Source organism: Seriola aureovittata, chromosome 13, assembly GCF_021018895.1.
Source record: "Seriola aureovittata isolate HTS-2021-v1 ecotype China chromosome 13, ASM2101889v1, whole genome shotgun sequence".
In the NCBI taxonomy this organism is placed as follows: Eukaryota; Metazoa; Chordata; class Actinopteri; order Carangiformes; family Carangidae; genus Seriola; species Seriola aureovittata.
Window position 1 is genome coordinate 1,827,501 of NC_079376.1, and position 20,992 is coordinate 1,848,492.

At 42.8% G+C, this 20,992-nt stretch overlaps 2 protein-coding genes across 2 annotated transcripts; both read left to right on the forward strand.

Moving 5' to 3' along the window:
- Positions 1 to 550: 550 nt before the first annotated feature.
- On the forward strand, positions 551 to 11,357 carry snx6 (sorting nexin 6). Its single transcript, XM_056393298.1, has 14 exons — positions 551 to 586; positions 791 to 841; positions 3,111 to 3,215; positions 3,507 to 3,617; positions 4,304 to 4,425; positions 4,527 to 4,650; positions 5,396 to 5,491; positions 5,588 to 5,693; positions 6,198 to 6,273; positions 6,368 to 6,407; positions 7,091 to 7,177; positions 7,824 to 7,983; positions 8,434 to 8,519; positions 9,447 to 11,357. The coding sequence occupies exons 1-14, from the start codon at positions 581 to 583 to the stop codon at positions 9,498 to 9,500; spliced, it is 1,224 nt and encodes a 407-aa protein (XP_056249273.1). The 5' UTR covers positions 551 to 580; the 3' UTR covers positions 9,501 to 11,357.
- Positions 11,358 to 12,534: 1,177 nt separating this feature from the next.
- psma3 (proteasome 20S subunit alpha 3) lies at positions 12,535 to 20,962 on the forward strand. The gene is made up of 11 exons (XM_056393299.1): positions 12,535 to 12,623; positions 13,692 to 13,774; positions 14,059 to 14,182; positions 14,441 to 14,542; positions 15,146 to 15,219; positions 17,106 to 17,178; positions 17,350 to 17,415; positions 18,352 to 18,398; positions 18,889 to 18,956; positions 19,873 to 19,937; positions 20,767 to 20,962. Exons 1-11 carry the CDS (start codon positions 12,603 to 12,605, stop codon positions 20,809 to 20,811), a joined length of 768 nt encoding a protein of 255 aa, XP_056249274.1. The 5' UTR covers positions 12,535 to 12,602; the 3' UTR covers positions 20,812 to 20,962.
- The last annotated feature ends 30 nt before the right edge of the window (positions 20,963 to 20,992 follow it).

Here is a 20,992-nt window from a genome sequence, read left to right on the forward strand (position 1 = left end):
TAAATTCTGTCTAATTCAGGTTTTCTTTCAATTCTACAACATTTTTCTTAATGAACACAGGAGAACAGGTTTATTTATATTATCACTTCATTCAGAAAGCTTTATTCAAACCAGTTAAAGTTGTAAAATAAACGGTTGTTTTAATTTCATGGCCTTTATGTAATGATTAAATTATAGTCTTTGGGTCACAGTCGGCAGAGTTCTGTCTCTTCCTGCTGGTCACTGAGCTGAACTACAGGCAAATTACACACATTTGATAATTCATGCAAATAAACAGCTATAGATTTACTCAAGTACTGTAGATGTGGTTGATGACTGTTGTTTTATTTTCCTTTTATTTTATTGTCTGGCTCTGGTTGATGGCGCCCAGCTGTTACTTTTTATTCAATTTTATTTTAATTTTATTATTTAACTGTGGTGGATGACGCTTGGCTGTAATTTAATTTGATTAAATTAAATTTAATTTAATTTGGGTGCTGGTATTTTATTTTACATTATTTTATTTCATTTAATTTCTCTGGGTGATGACGCGGGGCCGTGGTGACGTCTCTCCACTTCCTGTCTCCACCCGTTGGCAGCCATGATGGTGGGTTTACGGTTTCTCTGTCTTTCTCCCTGTGGTTGTTTGTTTGTTTGTTTGTATTTTAGTCTCTTTTCTATTCGCGGTTCTTTGATGGCGGGTCGCGGTGAGAGGTTCCGGTGCTCCGGTGGCCGTGTTGTTGTTGTTGTTGTTGTGTTACGGTCGGTGTGTCGGTAAACTAACGGCTCTGTGCTCTCTGTGTCTCCGCAGCAGGAAGGGCTGGACGACGGACCCGACTTCCTCTCCGAGGAGGACCGGGGAGTGAGTGCTCACTGATTACCTGTCTGTGTTCACCTGTCTGTCTGGGTTCTGTTCGGCTCGGCTAAAGCAGCTAGTTAGCCTTAGCTCGGGGGCATGTAGCCGAGTTAGCCGACTCTGCTAACGTTAGCTCCAATGCTAAGGGTGTGTTAGCTTCAGCCAGCTGTGGTGAAACAGGTTTTCCCGGCTCGGGGTCCAGACAGGGACCCTGCCGCGGGCTGCTCACCTGCGGGCGGGCCGTGAGCCTCACCTGCTCACTCTGCTTCAGTTGAAGCTCAGGCTAACCAGCAGCTAACCAACCACTGATTAACATGATGTTAATGAGCTGGTTAAACATCAGACTGTCACATGACTGTCGACACACACACACACACACACACACACACACACACACACACACACACACTGATGTTAACTGGATAACTCGCTTCAGTTCAGATAAAGTCAGATGTGAAAAGGTCAGTGCAAAAACAGAACAGAGTGGGATATCTCCTCTGTGAAACCAGTCTGTGGTACTGGTTTGACTGGGAAAACACCACAGCTGTCCCAGTTACGGACCAACGGTTCACGTGCTGAGCCAGTTCCTGTGGTGGAAAGTACTTTTACTTCTTTACTCTACTGATGTACTTGTACTTTAATGGAATATTTCCATTTATCCGACTGCTGCAGTTACAAACACACTCCTCCATCAAAACGTCCCTCAGCTTATAATGATGTTATTATAATAAGATGATAAACTTTATTTATAAAGTTCTTTACTTGACAAAGTCATGAACTACACTAAAACAGAAACACAAAGTTAAAGACACAAGCAGTAACATTTTGAGTATTTATTAACACTTTAATATAAAAGCTTGTTGAAAAAGGGAAAGTAAAAGACACTGAAGATGTCGGCTACGTCCACACTACTACTTTTTCATTTTAAAACAATGTTTTCAATCGAAAACGATCTCTGTCCAGACTAAGTCATACATACATGAGGAATCACGTACACTGGGCGTGTCCGAGCAGGTGTAAACAGGAAGCAGATTGTCCACTCTGCTGTTGGTTAGCTGCAGGAACAGCAAAGACAGCTATAGCATTAAAACAGAGAATGTAAGTGAACAGCAGCTGCAAAGACAACAAGGTCAGTAACACTGTCATTCATTATCATGTTGTATTCACCACTGGTAGTCCAGGCGGATGAGAGCCAATCAGGAGAGACCGTGGGTGTGACCTCATCGTTTCTAAAGGTCTCAGTTTCTGTCCGTCCAGACTACAGCACAACCCCAGAGTTTTCAAAATAAAACACAACCCCAGATTTTTCAAAATAAAATTAGTCCGGCAGCGTTTCCAAAAGTCTCTGTTTTAGGGCTTGAAAGCTCCGGAGTCGTGTGGACGGGAGGAGGAAACAGCAAATTAGATGTGTTTTAAAACATAAATGTAGAAGTGTGAACGTAGCCTAAGATTTTGGAGATCAGAGAGAAAAGTTCACATTGGTGCTCTGGTAAAAACTCATGAAACAACATAGATACCGTCGTATCAAACAGCCAAAAGAAGTTAGTAGTTAATAGTTGCTGAGTGAAAACCTCAGCTGACACATGTCGTCTGTAATCTCCTCCAATCTGAGGAACTAGTTTTTAATATTTTAATACAGATAATTTCCTTTTTTAAAACATTTTGTATATTTAGATTTTTTATATAATTAGATCTTTTAAAATAAATGTATTACTATTTTGCAAATGATTTGTTGTCCCACTTGCGATATCTCCACGGCGCACCACAGGTTGGAAACCACTGCTTTAATTTTTACATCTGAAAATTACCAACTTTTTTAAAATGACCAACTAGCAACTGTAGGTGTTTAAATGTTGGACACAATTTTCTGCCTGAGTTCTTCAAGTTTGAAATGTTTGAAACAAGGGATTTTAAACCTCATGAATTCAGATGTTTTCCAAACAACAATAATTAAATTCTATAAATTCAGATTCAAGGTCACAAGGTTGAAATCATTTTGGTTTTTGTTTGTTTCCGTAAACGGAGCTGAGTGTTAGTTGTATTAAAGCTTCTCTGGACTGAAACCTTCTTTCTCAATGTTTTTAAAGTTTTTTTTTCAGTCACTTTATGTTTTTCATGTAACAGGTTATTGAAACAATTCAAGAGTCACATGATTTATGAGGTTTTATAATCACTGTAGCTGTTTACTGTCCATCAGTCTGATGCAGTGGATGGTCCTGTGTTTGATCTGAGGGTGTGGTGCATTATGGGGTATGTGGTTTCTGTCCTCCTGCAGCCGCGGGCGGTGAACGTGGATCTGCAGACAGACGCCACGCTTCAGGTCGACATCTCCGACGCCCTGAGTGAGAGAGACAAGGTCAAGTTCACCGTCCACACCAAGGTGAGAGAGAGAAAACAACACTTGAGTTTAGAGCCACAGCTGAACAGACACAGATATTTTCTTGATTGATCTGCGGATTAGTTCCTCGATTAATTGATTTGTCTATATAAGATGCCGGAAAAGTGCCCTCTGACTTTTCAAAGCCATACACTAAATAAAGATGGTGAATCCAAAATCAAAACCGTTGCCGGCGTTGATGAATGTGTGAGACATTTTGAAGCTGAAAACAACACGTGATGTCCTGTGAGCTGATCATGTGATGAGCTGATCATGTGACTCCTGTTCCCACAGAGCACGCTCCCTAACTTCAAGCAGAACGAGTTCTCTGTGGTTCGGCAGCACGAGGAGTTCATCTGGCTGCACGACTCGTTTGTGGAGAACGAAGACTACGCAGGATACATCGTAAGAAACGCAACACACGTACACCAGCACGTGCACCAGCACGTGCACCAGCACGTACACCAGCATGTGCACCAGCACGTGCACCAGCGTGTACACCAACTCTGCTGTGAGACGCACATCAAATCAATGAACTTTATTGACTCAGAACAAGATGACAACACAGAGACCACAGAGCAGCTCAGCGTTGGTTCTGATCCACTGACGCTCTGTTCATTCAGACACAGATATTTACTGTGTGATAAAAACCTGTGGAACAAACAGGAAAAACAAATGAGTTCAAACTGATCAGATCTGAATCCTCCTGAACCCTCATCGTTGGTCACTGACTAAAGGTTTAAATAAAGATTCAGCTGCCAAATGAATCCACATTAACATGGACGAAGCTAATTAATGTTGACAATCTGAAGCTCCAGCCTGAGAAACATCTGACATATTGATTATTGATCGATATAGATTGTTGTGACTCAGTGAAAGAGACACACAGAGTGATGTGTCGTCACTCACAAACAATCTTTGTCCGTTTACATTGATTAACATTAATAATATGATCTGCTGAGGTCACCTGACTGTCACACCTTAATCCAACACTACAGCATGAAAACACAAAGTAGAACCAACCACACAAAGAACCTCAGTAGAATCAAACAGAGATCAGTGTCTGAGTCTTGTTGTTGACGTTGTTGTAGATCCCCCCCGCCCCCCCCAGACCAGACTTTGACGCGTCCAGAGAGAAGCTGCAGAAGCTGGGGGAGGGAGAAGGATCCATGACCAAGGAAGAGTTCACTAAGATGAAGCAGGAGCTGGAGGCGTGAGTCAGCACTAACTAACTAACTAACTAACTAACCAACCGGTCAGTTATGATCAGTTAATCCACTGTCCTCACTCTGACCGCCGTGTGTCTGCACTCAGAGAATACCTGGCCATCTTCAAGAAGACCGTCGCCATGCACGAGGTCTTCCTGTGTCGCGTGGCGGCTCATCCTGTCCTCAGGAAAGACCTCAACTTCCACGTCTTCCTGGAGTACAACCAGGACGTGAGTAACACACACACACACACACACACACACACACACACACACACACACACACACACACACACACACGTATGTATCAAGTGAATCACTGAGCTGAGAGTTCACCTGTGTAGGTTTTATGTATTGATATATATAAGTTAATAAAAACAACACTGCTTCATCAGTGTTTAGGTGAATACGAGCCTTGATGCAGATTAAGACTCAACTCATTTCCTGTCAGCTGCATGTAGCATGTAAATATATTTTCTAACCGTTTTAGCTGCTGCACGTGGAGACGGAGACGTTTCAGTGACGTTTTCTGTCAAATATAAATGAGAAATGAATTTATAATGAAAAGAAATCCAACAGTCAGTGACCTGCAGGCTGTATGTAGAGAGAGACAGAGCAACGCAGCCGGTGAGAACACACGTTCTCACCAACATCAGCCGCCACGCTCACGCAGCGCAGGCAGTGTGCATGTGATGACATCACTCCCCGCAGTTGTTTGTGTCTTAGAAAGGAAAGATAAACTCGCGTTTTAAAAACATGTTAATTTCTGTGTAAAAAGGGTGAAAGAGTAAAAACCTGCTCAGGTGAGATCTGAGTGAATATGAGCTGCTGGATCTTCTTCAAACTGGATCTCACCTGAACATGATTTTACTTTAGTTTGAACATAGAAACAAAACAAACGTTTACGTTGTCATCACTTTGTAACACGTCTTGCTGTTGTTGTTATGTGTGACCTTTGACCTCCCCTCTCTCCCAGCTGAGTGTTCGAGGGAAGAACAAGAAGGAGAAACTGGAGGATTTCTTTAAGAATGTGGTGAAGTCTGCCGACGGCGTCCTGGTGGCCGGAGTCAAGGTGACAAACAAACAAACAAACAAACAAACAGAGTTTTATTTCCTGGTTTCTGCGTCTCTTTCTCTGACGTTTGTTGTTTTTCTGTCTCTGCTTCAGGACGTGGACGATTTCTTTGAGCACGAGAAGACGTTCCTGTTAGAATATCACAACAGAGTGAAAGACGCTTCGGCCAAATCTGACAGAATGATTCGCTCGCACAAAAGTAAGAACCAGGTTCAGTTTCTGACATTCAGAGAATAAAACAGGAGCAGCAGCTGGAACGTGTGGGAGTTTAACCTATGTTAAAACCTACAGGGTGTCTGCAGGAAGTAAAAAGTCAGTTTCTTCAAAATAAAAGCCTTAGATTAATGTTAAATCTCTCAGCTGCTGCTGTCAGGAGACGTTCTCCACCTCTAAACTCAGGCTACGTTCGCACTAAAACGTTTCCTCCTGGTGTCCACACGACTCCAGAGTCTTCAGCCTCTGAAACACACTTTCAGAAACGCTGCTGGACCCGTTTTATTTTGAAAACTCCAGGTTTCGTTTTAGTCTCAGAAACTGAGACTTTTGGAAACGATGATGTAGACGCCCACGGTCTCTCCTGATTGGGTCTCATCAGCCTCGACTACCAGCGGTGGAGCAAAGTCATCCCTCTGTTCAGTTGTTACGAAAGAAACACTGGGACTTAAGTGTGTGTGTGTGTGTGTGTCTGTGTGTGTGTGTTCAGACGCTGCAGATGACATCAACAGAATCGCCTCGTCTCTCTACACATTAGGAACACAGGACTCCACAGACCTCTGCAAGTACGAGCTGCAGCCGCCGTTCCAACATGTCTGAATGTTCGGTGTCACCTCTTCATCTTCCCGCAGTGACCTCTTCTTGTTTCCTCTGTTTCAGATTCTTCCTGAAGGTGTCCGAGCTGTTTGAGAAAACGAGGGTATGTTTGATTGTCATGTTAGTTCCAGCTGACGTGAGGTCACCAGAGGACGTTTGAATGTTTGACTGAATGTTTGGTTCAGGCTTCGTCCACACTGCTACGTTTTCATTTTAAAACTCATCTCTTTTGCTGCATTTTCGCCTCCGTCCATACAACTGGAAAACTTTTCAGCACCGAAAACTGAGACTTTTGTTTTATTTTGAAAACTCTGCATGTGCGTTTCATTTTGACAACTCAGGATGTGTTGTAGTCTGGACGGTCAGAAACTGAGAAACAATGACATCACAGCCTCGGTCTCTCCTGATTGGCTCTCATCAGCCTGAACTACCAGTGTTGAATACGACATGATGATGAATGACAGTGTTACTGACCTTGTTGTCTTTGCCAGCTGCTGTTGTTCACTTACATTCTCTATTTTAATGCTACAGCTGTCTTTGCTGTTCCTCTACTGCAGAGTAGACAATCTACTTCCTGTTTACACCTGCTCGCACATGCTCAGTGTAGGTGAATGGTCATATATGTGTGTGTTTTCAGGCGTTAGTCTGGATGGAGATCGATTTCGTTTTAAAATGAAAACGTAGTCGTGTGGACGAAGCGTCAGTCTGAAGCAGCTGCTGCTGTAGAACTCCCGCCTCTAGTTCCTTCCACTGACTCTTCAGCTTCTGTCTGTTGTTGTTTTACAGAAAATCGAAGCTCGAGTTGCAGCAGATGAAGACCTGAAGCTCGCCGACCTCCTGAAATATTACCTGAGAGAGTCACAGGCTGCAAAGGTTTGTCTGCTCACAGCTGCAGCATCAGCCTCCTGTTGTTGTGTTCAGATGTTTAGACTCAGACTAGTGTAGACTTTGTCTCAGTTCGGGCGCCGCATCTGTCCGAGGACGAGGTCGGCGAAGGTGTTGTCCTCCGTAGACCAAACTGAAATGAGACGGTCTGGTCTAAGGAGGATTTTCTCTTTGCGGCATCAGCTGTTCCCGCCCTTACCGTTGTGTTTTGAAGCGCAGCTTCTGTTGCCAGGCAACCTTGACAACACTTGACTTTTTCTTCACAAACCTTGACGTTTTAAGGTCGTTGGTTTGAACAGTTGTACCTTTAAACTGAGCTGAAACACAGCACTTACATTAACAGTGTGATCCTCAGGCTCTCTGTCTGTTTACTGATATTGTCATTACCTGGGAGCAATGAATCTTGGGATATGTTGAAGATAAAAAGATAAATAGTTTCATGTTTGAAAAGCTCAGTCACTTCCTGAAACAGCTGCTCACTGAAGTTTCTATCAAACAAACAGGAAATAGTGCATTTGTTGGGGACTATTTTCAGAGTCCAAATCATTTTCAGTTTCTGATTTTGTTAAAGTCTATTTTTTAAATGACTGATTAATGTCCAGACACTGAATTGTGTGATGATGTGACGCTGCAGGACCTGTTGTACCGGAGGAGCCGGGCTCTGGTGGACTACGAGAACGCTAACAAGGCTCTGGATAAAGCTCGAGCCAAAAACAGAGACGTCCTGCAGGCCGAGACCAGCCAGCAGCTCTGCTGCCACAAGTTTGAGAAGATCTCCGAGTCCGCCAAGCAAGGTCTGATCCCAGTCCTGGTTCCTTTGACTCCTGGGGCCGGTTGCACGTCTTAAGTTAAAATTTCCTTAAAATAAAAACTTGAAACTGTAGAATTTTAAAGCTGTAAAATCTCTTTCATTGCAAATGCTTTAACTTTCCTTAACTAAGGAAAAAGCTTTAAAGTTATTCTGTGCAACACCCTTAAGTAACTCCCTCAGCTCAGGAGGAATTCAACGCTAAGTGTCAAACTTAAGTAGAAAACTTAAGGTGTTTTGTGCAACTGGCCCCTGATCCTTGTCAGTTTTGCTGCTGACCCAGTTTCAGTTGAGTTTGGTCCAATAATGACGAGCACCTGTCAGCGTATGTTACTGCAGCCCTGCGGTCCGACTGACGGCTCCCCCCTCTGTTAAAGTGATGAGTGTGTGTGTTTGTATCAAGCTGTTGTGACGGTGGATTTTCTTCTGAATGCAGAGCTCATAGACTTTAAGACGAGACGAGTGGCAGCGTTCAGGAAGAACCTGGTGGAGCTGGCCGAGCTGGAGCTCAAACACGCCAAGGTACTGAAACACTGCGGAGACCTGAGACCCCCGGCCGTTAGAGCAGCAGTTCAGAGTCAGGACTGAGACGGAGCCAGGACGTCTGTGTCCACACTGACCCCCAAGTCTTTATTTACATTAGGGCTGCACAGTATGAAAAATAATTTATACCACTTTACAATAAGATGATCCTTATAAACGATTTATAAAGGAAACTATGGAGGACCAGGGATGTCACACGAAAAGTAATAAAGCATTTCCTTCATTTCATATTTTAATAAGCGTTAAAAACAGGAATTGTAAAAAAAAATTATAAATGAACAATTTATTCATCAATAAATACTTAAGATTTAAAAATAGATTTTCAAAAACAGCATAAAAGTCTCATTAAATAAACCATCAAAAAATACATTTATTAATTCATGAATAAATAATAGAACTTGAAAAACAATTTGAAAAGACATTTTAAAAATGGGAAAACATTCCTGGATTCGAGCTTCAATTTCCATTTTTTTTTCCCAGCTGATTTTCCTGTTAGCTAACCGATTAGCTTGTTGATTTAGCCTCTCTGTGACACGCTGGGCTTCAGTGCTGGTAAAACCTGATTTGATTGGTTAGCTCTCCAACCAATCAGAGCGCTTGTTATCACCCGTGGCCAATTGGGATTATTTAGCCTGTTCTTACCAGCACTGAAGCCCAGAGTGTCACAGAGAGGCTAAAGGGAGAAGCTAACTGACTAAGCTAATCGATTAGCGAAAAGGAAAACAAATGAGATGAAGACGTGGGCGGAGCCTGAAGCTTGTGTCAGTGTTAATGGATAATGTGTTGTTGAAGATTCACGTTGACCATCAAGTCTGTCAAAATCATCCATCAACAAACAGCTCTCGTCACATAACTCACCTGTTCACCTGTGTGTCTGTGTGTGACCCCGCCCCCTCTCACCTGCAGGGGAACCTCCAGCTGCTGCAGAGCTGTATGGGCATCCTCAAAGGTAACACTTAACTGTACAAAGCCGCCTACATTCAACTGGACACGCCCCTCGTCACAGCCCCGCCCCTTCCCAGCCGAATACGCCCAACACGGGGCGGAGCCTGAACGGACGGACGGACGACACCGAGAACTCTGGACCAGAGAGAGAGAGAGAACAGAGGGTTAACTGACAGAAAGTCTGTCGTCTTCATCACTAACCAGACACCGTCCTCTTCATCGTCTTCACCCTCCTCTTCCTCCTCATCCTCTCCCTCTCTCTGCAGCAGCACCTGTACTGGTCCTACTGGTCCAGTATCAGACCTGTAGCACCTGTACTGGTTCTACTGGTCCAGTATTAGACCTGTAGCACCTGCACTGGTCCTACTGGTCCAGTATCAGACCTGTAGCACCTGTACTGGTTCTACTGGTCCAGTATTAGACCTGTAGCACCTGCACTGGTCCTACTGGTCCAGTATTAGACCTGTAGCACCTGCACTGGTCCTACTGGTCCAGCAGAACCAGCTGGGACAGTGTGGTCATGTCTTTGCGGTCTGGTTCAGGAGTCTGGTGTAACTGGGACTGGGTATCATGGACTGAATAGATCAATAGATCTGATACGGAACCTGCTGTTACCTCGTCAATACAAGATCTGATGCACCAGATCAGGATCAGCACAGACACACCACAGGAAGAGGAGACCGGTCCCATCCCAGTCTGCTGCTGGTCCCAGTTTGTTTTACCTGGTCTCCATCTTACCAACAAGTTTGTCTTTTATTATGAATCTACAGAAAAACATCATCTCATCATTTAGACTCAGTCTCTGATAATTACAGAGAAGATCTTTTAAATCATGAGACCGTTTGTGTTTTTTCTGGTAAATCTGAAAATCTTTCTGGATAATTCTGAGTCGAGGCTCCAGATGTGGTGAACGCAGTAAAACAGTCTCACCTCATGGTCCATTTAGTAGCTGTTACAGGTGTAGATCTACACATCTGTCCATTTATTTCTGAGGCACATTTAAAGAAGAAATTCCAGCAGAACGATTGAAAAATCTTGGAACTGTTGATTTGTGATGAGATGGTTTTTAAAATCTAAAGACTTAAAACAACTTGATAAGATGGAGATGTTTTTACAAAAGATCCTGTCGTCGGTCCAGTTCAGTTTCTGTCTCTGCTTCAGCTTCCCGTCACTCTCTCCTCATCTTCCTCATCTTCCTCTTCCGTTCTCTGTCGTCTTATTTCGGGTTTGAGAGGTGTGTGTGTGTGTGTGTGTGTGCGTGCGTGTGTGCGTGTGCGTGTGTGTGTGTGTGTCAGGGGGTGGGGTCGTTTTATTGTGTCGGTGAACTTCCTGTGCTGCTGCTGTGTGACGGCGTTTTGAGTCCAGCTCTCGGTTCCCGTTCTTATTAAAGTGTAATGTCACAAAGTAAAAAAAAAAAAAAGCCTTGTACATGTTTGTATTAGTTTAACTAATGAACGCTAATCATCATCATCATCACTATCACTAACTGTAGCTTCTTTTAATTTCCTCTGAGTCGGATGTTTTTTGTCATTCCAGTTGACGGTGGAGCTTCGGTCTGTTTGCCTTAACGTCGATCTGTCGCTCCGTTTGATTTATTGTAAAGAAAAGTTCAAAAATCACAGAATGAAAATGTTTTTGTTCCCATTCTTTTTTAAAGTGCACTGTATACGAATGTTTTTTCACTCTTATGTGACCAAAGCTTCCATTACTGATTCAAGATGGAGACGTGATGAAACAGAAATAAAGTGACAAGAAGAATAAAAGAGCTGATTATGAAACTCACAACATTTTAGTTGTTTAAACTTCAGCAGGTCTGTAATCCACCCTGGTCATACTGAGACTGAATAAAACTTTACGGACACTTTTCTTAAATCTTCTGTGTGAACACTTTACTGAGACCGTCAGAGAAAGAAGCACTCTGATTGGACTGACAGGTCAGACATCAGTGATTTTATTGGCTGCCTGTTTCACATCATCTTCATGAAGTCAAAGCGTTTCGTGTGTCATGCACCATGAGAAACAAGTAACCCCACGACATGGAAACAGCAGGTGTAAAAATAAAAACATAAAATATCAGCAAACACTGTACAATATACAAGGTACAGTTCAAGTGTTGATCCATAAGAAGATGTATTTGTGGTTTTAAAAACCATCTCAGTGTAGTTTTACATCAACTCTCTCAGGCTTCTCTCTGCAGCTCTAGTAACAACAGGTCAGTCAGCCAATCAGAAGAGAGGAGGCTCTGAGCCTCTCTTCTGATTGGCTGACTGTTTTCTGAGTGATCCAATAAAAATAAGAACAGACTTTAGGAGCATTTTGTTTTAATAAAAAAAGAAAGGTTTTTTTTACTCAGAATAAAGGAAGGCAGGACCCAGATGTTTTTTTCAACTTATAGTTATTCCACATAATTAACAAAACATATGTTTCACCATGTCCATTGAAAACAGAATTTATGTGCAATGTATTCACATGTAAACTATGGAGATTTGAATTTAGACAGGATCATTTAAATTTGATGTCAATACATGATGATAATAATAATAAATAGTTATTATTATTATTAGTAATAGTACTACTAGTAATAGTAGTCGTATTCATAGTATGTCCCTTTTTTTGCCGCTGTCTTTTGTGACGTCACTGCAACGTCACTGCAGCAATAGGCGGAGGCGAAGAAAGACTTCTTCTGTGGTGTAAATAACTGCAGCGGTGGGAAGCTCACAAAACAAAAGCATGAGAGCCTTAATATTAACATTTTAACACTAAAAATGAGCCTTTGATTCTAAATGTCAAACTGATATCATTTAGTAGTCGGCGGAGGTTTCTGTCATCAGCTGTCAGGTGTGAATCCTCAGGTGTGTGTCCTGCAGATGATGGTCGGAGCAAAAATAAACAACAAAAGAGGTTTACGGTTAAAGTTAGAACTCACAGTTCAACCATAATCCTTGTTTGTAATCTCAATAGTGTTTATTCACTGCTTCCTCGTTTGTCGCCTGTAGCGCTTTTATTGTGAAGGCGGTAACCGGAAGTAAATGTGTGCGTGCTCTTACTCTGACAGTGTGATGAAGCGCAGGAGCAGCGGGCTGAAAGCTGTTCACAGGACTCACAGTTTGTGTTAAAATGAGCTCTATCGGGACCGGGGTAAGTGTCTGAGTGTTTGTCTGAGCTGTAGCTCCGTATTAACGTCTCTCTGGACGGTTCTGTGTCCGATTTTAATGCAGTTCATTGAAGAATCGTTCACTTTTATACCGAAAATTCTCTCATTCATACAACATGTAGCCGCTAGCTAGCGTGTTAGCCTGCTGAGTCACAGCGAGGCCCGCTAGCAGAAGCTAACCTCAAATCGAAAGTACACAGTTACACGTTTTAGGTGAGTTTAGGTGAAGTTTACAGATTATGTTTTACATCTTAAACGATCAGATCAGAATACTGCCGAAGTGTCATTAAATATTTTGTGCGTGGAGTTACATAAATCAATGATGTTATCGTTGAGCAGAGTCTGTGCTAACAGTTAGCTCCGGTTAGCTCCGGTAAATGCCAAACTCCGTTTAAAATACATGAGATTTGCATTGCGCTGTGTGTCGCCTGAAGTCAGCGCCCTCAACAAGATAAAATCCGACTTTCTGTAGATTATTCAGGTGTTCTGGATGGATCGGGCACCTTTTTTTTAAATTTAATTTACAAACTTAATTAAGATAAAATCCAAACCTGTAGAGGTGAATCATTCATCTCTGTAGGATAATATGGGAGGGCTGGAATTCTATATAAATGTCAAATCATTATTTCTGTCAAGTTTAAAGGCTGATTTTTGACCCTGAGTGAAAGTTGAAGAAATCAAATGGTGAATTGTTGTTGTAAATTATTCTTTTTATCAGATCGTTACAAACTTTTGTGTAATATTTCAGAAATCTGAAGAATATTCAAAACAACTATAATGATTAAATCTAACCATAATTAATCTAATGCGTCCCTCTATTATTATTATTCCTACCTGTGATTGGCAGTTAGTGATTTATTTCTGTGTGTGCTATCTTTGAATGGAAATTAATTATATAAAACATTTATTGATCATTAGTTATATTTTTATTTAGGAAAATTGAATAGCAGTAATTATCGTTTTATTGTCCAATCTTATAATATGAGGATGAAATGTGTGTGTGTGTGTGTGTGTGTGTGTGTGTGTGTGTGTGTGTGTGTGTGTGTGTGCAGTATGATCTGTCAGCCTCCACCTTCTCTCCAGATGGCCGAGTGTTTCAGGTGGAGTATGCGATGAAGGCCGTAGAGAACAGCAGGTGAGGTTCTCCACATCATTTCATATATAGACCAGCAGCAGTGTTCACCACTTTTCCCAGTCTGTATGTTTGAACCTGAATGCACCACGGCATCAAGCTGAGCTGTGAACTGCTTCTCTCTGCACAGACGTTGGGAATATTGTGTTTAGGAACAGATTCATAGTTTCTTTCTTCCATTAGTCACAGTTACAGTGTTGAAGCTCTCTCATTGGCTGCCTGAAGACCTTTGTCATACAAAGTGTCTCCTGTCAAACGTGTGTGTGTGTGTGTGTGTGTACGTACAGCACGGCCATTGGTATTCGCTGTAAAGATGGAGTTGTGTTCGGCGTGGAGAAGCTTGTTCTGTCCAAACTCTATGAGGAGGGGTCCAACAAACGCATCTTCAATATTGACAGACACGTCGGCATGGTAACCACAAACACACACACACACACACACACACACACACACACACACAGACAGCTGTGCTGTAACAGCTGGTTTCTGCTCTCATTCTGGATTCACTTCAGATTCGTCTTGTATTCAGACTTTTAATTTTCAGACATGTGACAGTTGAACATCTCTGTTGATGGATGAATCTCTCCCTCTCTCTCTCTCTCTCCACCCCCCCTCTCTCTCTCCACCCCCCCCCTCCCTCTCCCTCTCTCTCTCCCTCCCTCTCTCCAGGCTGTAGCTGGTCTGTTGGCTGATGCTCGCTCGCTCGCTGAAGTTGCCAGAGAAGAAGCCTCCAACTTCAGATCAAACTACGGACACGACATTCCCCTGAAGGTAAACACAGGTCTCAGATCAGCCTCTTGTTAGTCCTGTGTACAGGAATCGAATACTCAGCCTGGGCAGGAAAGCCTGTTCAAAGCAAGTTGATTGACTTGGCGCTGCAAGGAAAAGCAAAAGCAATAAGGGAAAAGAGTTTTTTTTTAATTCTTTAATTTATTTGTCTTTATATTTCCACATTTTTTATTTACTTATTAATTCTTTAATTTATTCCTGCTTTTATTTCCACATTTATTTTCTTATTCTTTTATAGAAGTATTCTTTTTTTTGGCACTCCTATGACTCCGTACAGACACACTGGCTTCATTCTCCCCACCACTCGCTTAAAGAAAGGATAGTTTTCGTTTTTCCGACCCTGAGCACAATCCTTCACCTGTGGTCAGAGCTGCTGCTCCACTGTACTATCAGATCAGCTGACCAATCAGTGATCAGATCCAGACTGGGGGGGTGGTTCCTCCCTCCTCTGAGACATATATACCTCCACGATGAGGGACCTTAGTCAGTTTCTGGGACGTAGGGCAGAGAAGCGAGGACGTAGGATTAAGAGAATGGAATGCACCCCCTATGTGATGCTAAGCTAACTGTTTCCTGTTGTTGCAGCACCTGTCAGACAGAGTGGCGATGTACGTCCACGCCTACACGCTCTACAGTGCAGTGAGGCCGTTCGGCTGCAGGTGAGTCTGAAAGCTTCACATCATTTATGACACAGCTGATTACACATACACTGAGGCCACGCCCACACGACTATGTTTCCATTTTAAAACAAAAATAAAAAAAACGCATGGTCACATGAGAATGCATGTAAACAGGAAGCAGAGTGTCAACGTTGACAGTCTCAGTGTTAAAACAGAGAATGTAAGTGAACAACAGCTGCAAAGACAACAAGGTCAGTAACACTGTCATTCATCATCATGTTGTATTCACCACTGCTAGTCCAGGCTGATGACAGCCAATCAGGAGAGGCCGTGGGTGTGACCTCATCGTTTCCAAAGGTCTCAGTTTCTGTCCAGACTACAAGACAATCCCAGAGTTTTCAAAATAAAACACACCCTCAGAGTTTTCTAAATCAGTGTTTTTCAACCTTTTTTGAGCCAAGGCACATTTTTTTCATTGAAAAAGTCACGAGGCACACCACCAGCAGAAAATTAAAAAAACGAAACTCTGTAGTCTATATGGACAATATAAAGTAGTTCTCATCAAAGAAAAAGTATTTTATAATCGTTCATATTTCTCCTCGCTCAGTGTGAAACCTGGGCCTGGATGAACACAGAGCTGATATCCTGGCAGGAATGGAAGAAAGACACACGAAGCTCTTCCTCAACAGCTCTCAGTCTCTCTCTGTTTTTAGTTTTTATAGCAGTCAGGCTTGAAAAGCTCACCTCACATAGAAATGTCGTGGAAAATGGGAGCAATGTCAAAATAGCTTTGTTTGCCAGAATGGGAAACTCCTTGGCAGTAGCCAACCAAAAACTGTCCAAAGGTAGATCAACAAAGCTTAGCTTTAAACCACGATTTTGTCTCAGTTCAGTTAGTTCCTCTTGCTCCTGTAAAGTCGTGTCTTTTCCACCAACTGATGCTGAGCTATATGGGTCCCTAACCCGGTCAAGGCATTCAGTGGAGGCTGAGGAGAAATAAAATGACATCTTCTCCTCGAGTTTTTAAATGTTTAACTATTATCTCACACAATGCAGCAGTTGGAGATGGCGTTTAAGCTAACTCGGGACCAGAGCACTGTTGGAGAGCTTTTCACCACACATCAGGCACAACGGAGTCGGTTTCATTGCATCCCCGGTGAAAGTAAATCCAAATGAAAGATAGCTTTCGCTGTATTGCCTCGCGCCAGAGACTTTGCTTGAGCTAACCGTCTTTGCTTTCTTTTGACCTCCACTCATACTTGGGCCTTCACCTGGGCCCCAATTTTGTCCAGGGTCCAGTTCGGAGTTAGCATCTTTCCTTTTCAAAAACTTCTCCATCACTGTCAGCGCCACCTGACGCGTCCATGCATCACTGATTCTCTTGTGTCAAAGTACAAAGCAATTAGCTACTTGCTGCCAACTACTGACATGGAAGAGTATTACATGGTTACTCTGCCGATCACTAGACAGCACAGACACTCGACACATTATTTGCGGATAATAATTCATTTGTTTTCAAAAAATATTTTTTAGACCAATTAGGTGAAATTGGATAATTTCCCACGGCACACGAGACAATATCTCACGGCACACTAGTGTGCCGCGGCACAGTGGTTGAAAAACACTGTTCTAAATAACATACAACCTCAGAGTTTTCAAAATAAAACACAACCTCAGAGTTTTCAAAATAAAACACAACCTCAGAGTTTTCAAAATAAAACAGCTCCAACAGAGTTTCTGAAAGTCTCAGTTTTAGAGGCTGAAACTCCAGAGTCATGTGACGGAGGAGGAAATGTAAAAGAGGAAATGAGTTGTAACCTGAAAGGTATCGGAGTGGGCGGGGCCTGAGCTGACCTCATCAGGAGCTGGAGGTTGTTGTATTCACTCCTCTGACAGTCTGTGTTGTTGTTGTTGTTTCTCTGCAGTTTCATCTTGGGCTCGTACGACAAAGACGACGGTCCTCAGCTCTACATGGTCGACCCGTCCGGCATCTCATACGTGAGACATGTTCCTGAATATTCTGAAATTTATATTTATTTTATATTTATCCGGCCTCTCAGTGTTTTTACAGACCGACAGTCTGAGTCCGTTAGTAACCAAACTGTGTGTGTGTGTGTGTGTGTGTGTGTGTGTGTGTGTGTGTGTGTGTGTGTGTGTGTGTGTGTCCAGGGTTACTGGGGCTGCGCCATCGGAAAAGCGAAACAAGCCGCCAAGACAGAGATCGAGAAACTGCAGGTGAGTGTTAATGTGCAGCAGCGTCACCTGAGTCTCTGAAGACCAAACAGTTTCTCTAGAGTCTGATTCCTGTTTCCTGTCGCACTGAACGAAACATCCGGAGACGTTAATCCTGGACAAATAACTGATAAAATAATCAGTGCAGCGTCATGGTTGTCGTCGACACGTCGAACACTCAAAGCAGTTTTAAAGGTGAAGCTGGAACAATAGAATTAGTCAATAGAGAAATAAAAACAAAACTATGGTGTCATTGTGTCAAATCTTCCTACATAAGTTAAAAGAAAGATGGATTTTTGGGGCATTTTGCCTTTTTATTACAATGTTATTTTATATATTAGAGAGAGAGACAGAGAGAGAGAGACATGCACTCAGCTTTAATGGTACCTGCTCCACCAGGTGAGCTCCCGGGGCAGCGCACGAACAAATGCTCTCATCCAGCAACACACAGCTGTTAAATCTCGACATGTCAGCGTCATTGGATCCTGTAGAGAGAGAGAGAGACACACACACACACACACACACACACACACACACACACACACACACACACACACACACACTCTCTCTGTCTGAGGGACTGCAGCCATCTTCACGTTGGCACGCGGTGTTTGATTTTTCGGTGCGATCGCAGGAAGAATCTGGACGCTGATAAAACAGTGAAATCACAGAGAAGCTGAGAAACTTTAAATTAAATGTAAAGAGTGAAACTTCCAAGAGCTCCGTCCCTCTGCACTCGCCCTTTGACCTTTCACCCTCAGGGAGGTGCTGTATATGAACAGCCCGACCTTCGGTAGAGTAAATCAATCATGGAGAAAATAACGAGCTTGTTACGTCATGATGAAAGTCACTGATAGACCAGATCTGGCTGCGTCACCGCGGCGAGGACGACTTCCTGTTTCCTGTTCACTAACGGTGTCTCTGTTTGTCCTCTGTCAGATGAAGGAGATGACGTGCAGGGAGCTCGTCAAAGAGGTCGCCAAAATGTGAGTCGGCAACATCCAAACTGAACTTTATTGACACTGAACAGCAGCTCAGTTCATCAGCCAGTTAACTGGATCTGTTAAACTCAAACTCCTCGTTGTACTGGGGATGGTTCCTCAGGTTATAAAGAGTGTCCAGAGCTCAGGTTCACCACTTAACGTATGACGTGTGTTTGTAGATTGACCCTGAAGGCAACATCGGCCCGGTTCCCTCCACAAACAACAAACAAACAAGAATAAACAGTTAATGATCCTGACAGGTTTCATTCAGCAGGATCATCTTCACTGATGAGAAACACTTCATGATGTTTGAAGCCTAAATACAATCAGCAGAAGTACAAAACTAATGTTGGCTTATAAACCAACTACACCTCAGTCACATGACTTCTTAAGGTGGAATGTTTCTTTAGTTTTTCTGTTTTCAAAGTAAAAGTCCGTCTGTCTCTGAGTCTGTTTGATTTTTCTTTTTGTTTTTTTTTTTTTTTTTCCCCAGAATCTACATCGTTCACGACGAGGTGAAGGACAAAGCGTTTGAGTTGGAGCTCAGCTGGGTCGGAGAAAGTAAGAACCAATCAGTGCTCTGCTTTTCTTCTTCTCTCACTCTCATCCGTCTGTAGCTTTTTCAAAGCTTCTACTTTTACTTCATGTGGGATTTAAGCCTCTTATGTTGGTAGATGAGCCAGTTCCACACACACACACACACACACACACACACACACACACACACACACACACACACACACACACACACACACACACACACACACACACACATCAGAGAAGTAAAAGGTGTGCGTCCGGCTCATAGCGCAGGTGTAAAATCCTCTCTCCTGATTGGCTGCTTGGAAGCTCAGTGGAGGAGGCGGTGCCAGCATCTGAGACTTCAGTAAAGGTGTAAACGCAGGGAAAGGTGACAGGCTGGTGGTCAGGCTGTTAAACAGGCTGGTGGTCAGGCTATTGATTATATTTGATATTGATATTATATTTATTATTATAAATGAGCTTTTAGTTTTATTTTGGCTTTTAATTCTGACATTCTAGTTAACAACAAAGTCTTGATGTATTTTCTCAGTCTTTTATTTCCTTCCATGTTTCTTCCTCTTCTCTCAGAATCAGTTTTATTGTTTATTTATTTATTGTTTTTTTTAGTGGGTGAAGTTTCCAGTCGCTCGTTGCTCCTGTGCTAAAAGCTAAAAAGACAGAGCAGTGATGGACCTGACGGAGGTCTGAGCTTGTAATGAAACATATGGAGGTTAAATGTGTGAACAGAGAAGCTCATTAAATACAGGCACCAATCAACAGTCAGGTGACACTCAGTCATTCATATCTCAAATGCGTCTGTCAGCTCTGAGGTTTCTGAAAACACACCTGCAGGTTAAATTCATCTCGCACTGATACAGGAACCTGAACAGGTGAACTACACTTAGCTTTTTGGTTGCCATGGTGACACCTCTGACTCTGCTCCTCTCTCCCTCAGTCACCAACGGACGACACGTGCTGGTACCTAAAGACGTCAGAGAGGAAGCAGAGAAATACGCCAAGGTGAGTCGGACACACCTGTGTTCACCTGTAGCAGCTGCAGGTTGTTTCTCCTGCTCAGTCACTTCCTGGTTGAAACTGTTTTCTTTATGTTGTGTAAAAGTAATTAAACAACGGTTTGTTCTGACCGAGTAATCTGATTGGACGAGAGTCACTGGAGTGCTGATGTAGAGCAGCACTGGGACTTTTAACTCCACGTATCACTCCGCTTCACAGGTGTTCTGTGAACCGATAATTAGCGTCACATTAACGATCGTTATCCGTCACCAGACTCTTATTTCACTGGTTGTACGATAAATGGAAACATAGATGCGTTTACATACAAAGCAGCTTCCCGACGTAACGCAGGTCTGGAAAATGTTTACGTGTTGCTTAGCAACAGTCCAGTACCAGTCCAGTTGAGGAACTATTTGTGTTTGCGTAGACAAATAAATGATGGAATAAACAAAGAAATCATAATCTGTTGTTGTTAATTAAACTAATGTGACGCTTATAGAACTGTTGTATAAACGCGGCGTCACACGAGGTCGTGACGATGTTCTGAACATCAGCACGGCGGTGGTTCGGTCGTAGGTTGGACGCTCGTGTTAAATGATCATATTTTGTAAACTCTCCACTTTCCTCATTGTTTTTGTGAATTATATGAACACTAATTTTCCTTTAGGATCAATAATTATCAATATTGCTATCGGCCTCAAAAGTCTTGATTCAGTCGAGCTGTGACACTGAACCCTGCGGAGACATGGAGTGAACACACACTCACTCACACACACACTCACACACACTCACACACACACACACACACACTGATTCTTGTGTCTTTGTGTTTCAGGACTCTCTGGAGGAAGAGGACGACTCTGATGAAGACAACATGTAAACCCCCCCCCCCCCCCCCCCCCCCCACAACAGTCACTCAGCTCAGACTCATCTGATCCTTTTTTATGTTTTATAGTTGAACATTCATGTCGCTCAGTTTTCTTTTGGTTTGATGATTTTCAGCTTTGAAAATAAAATGTTGAAAAACTGAAGACAGGTTGTTTTTCCTTCTGTCCGACCGA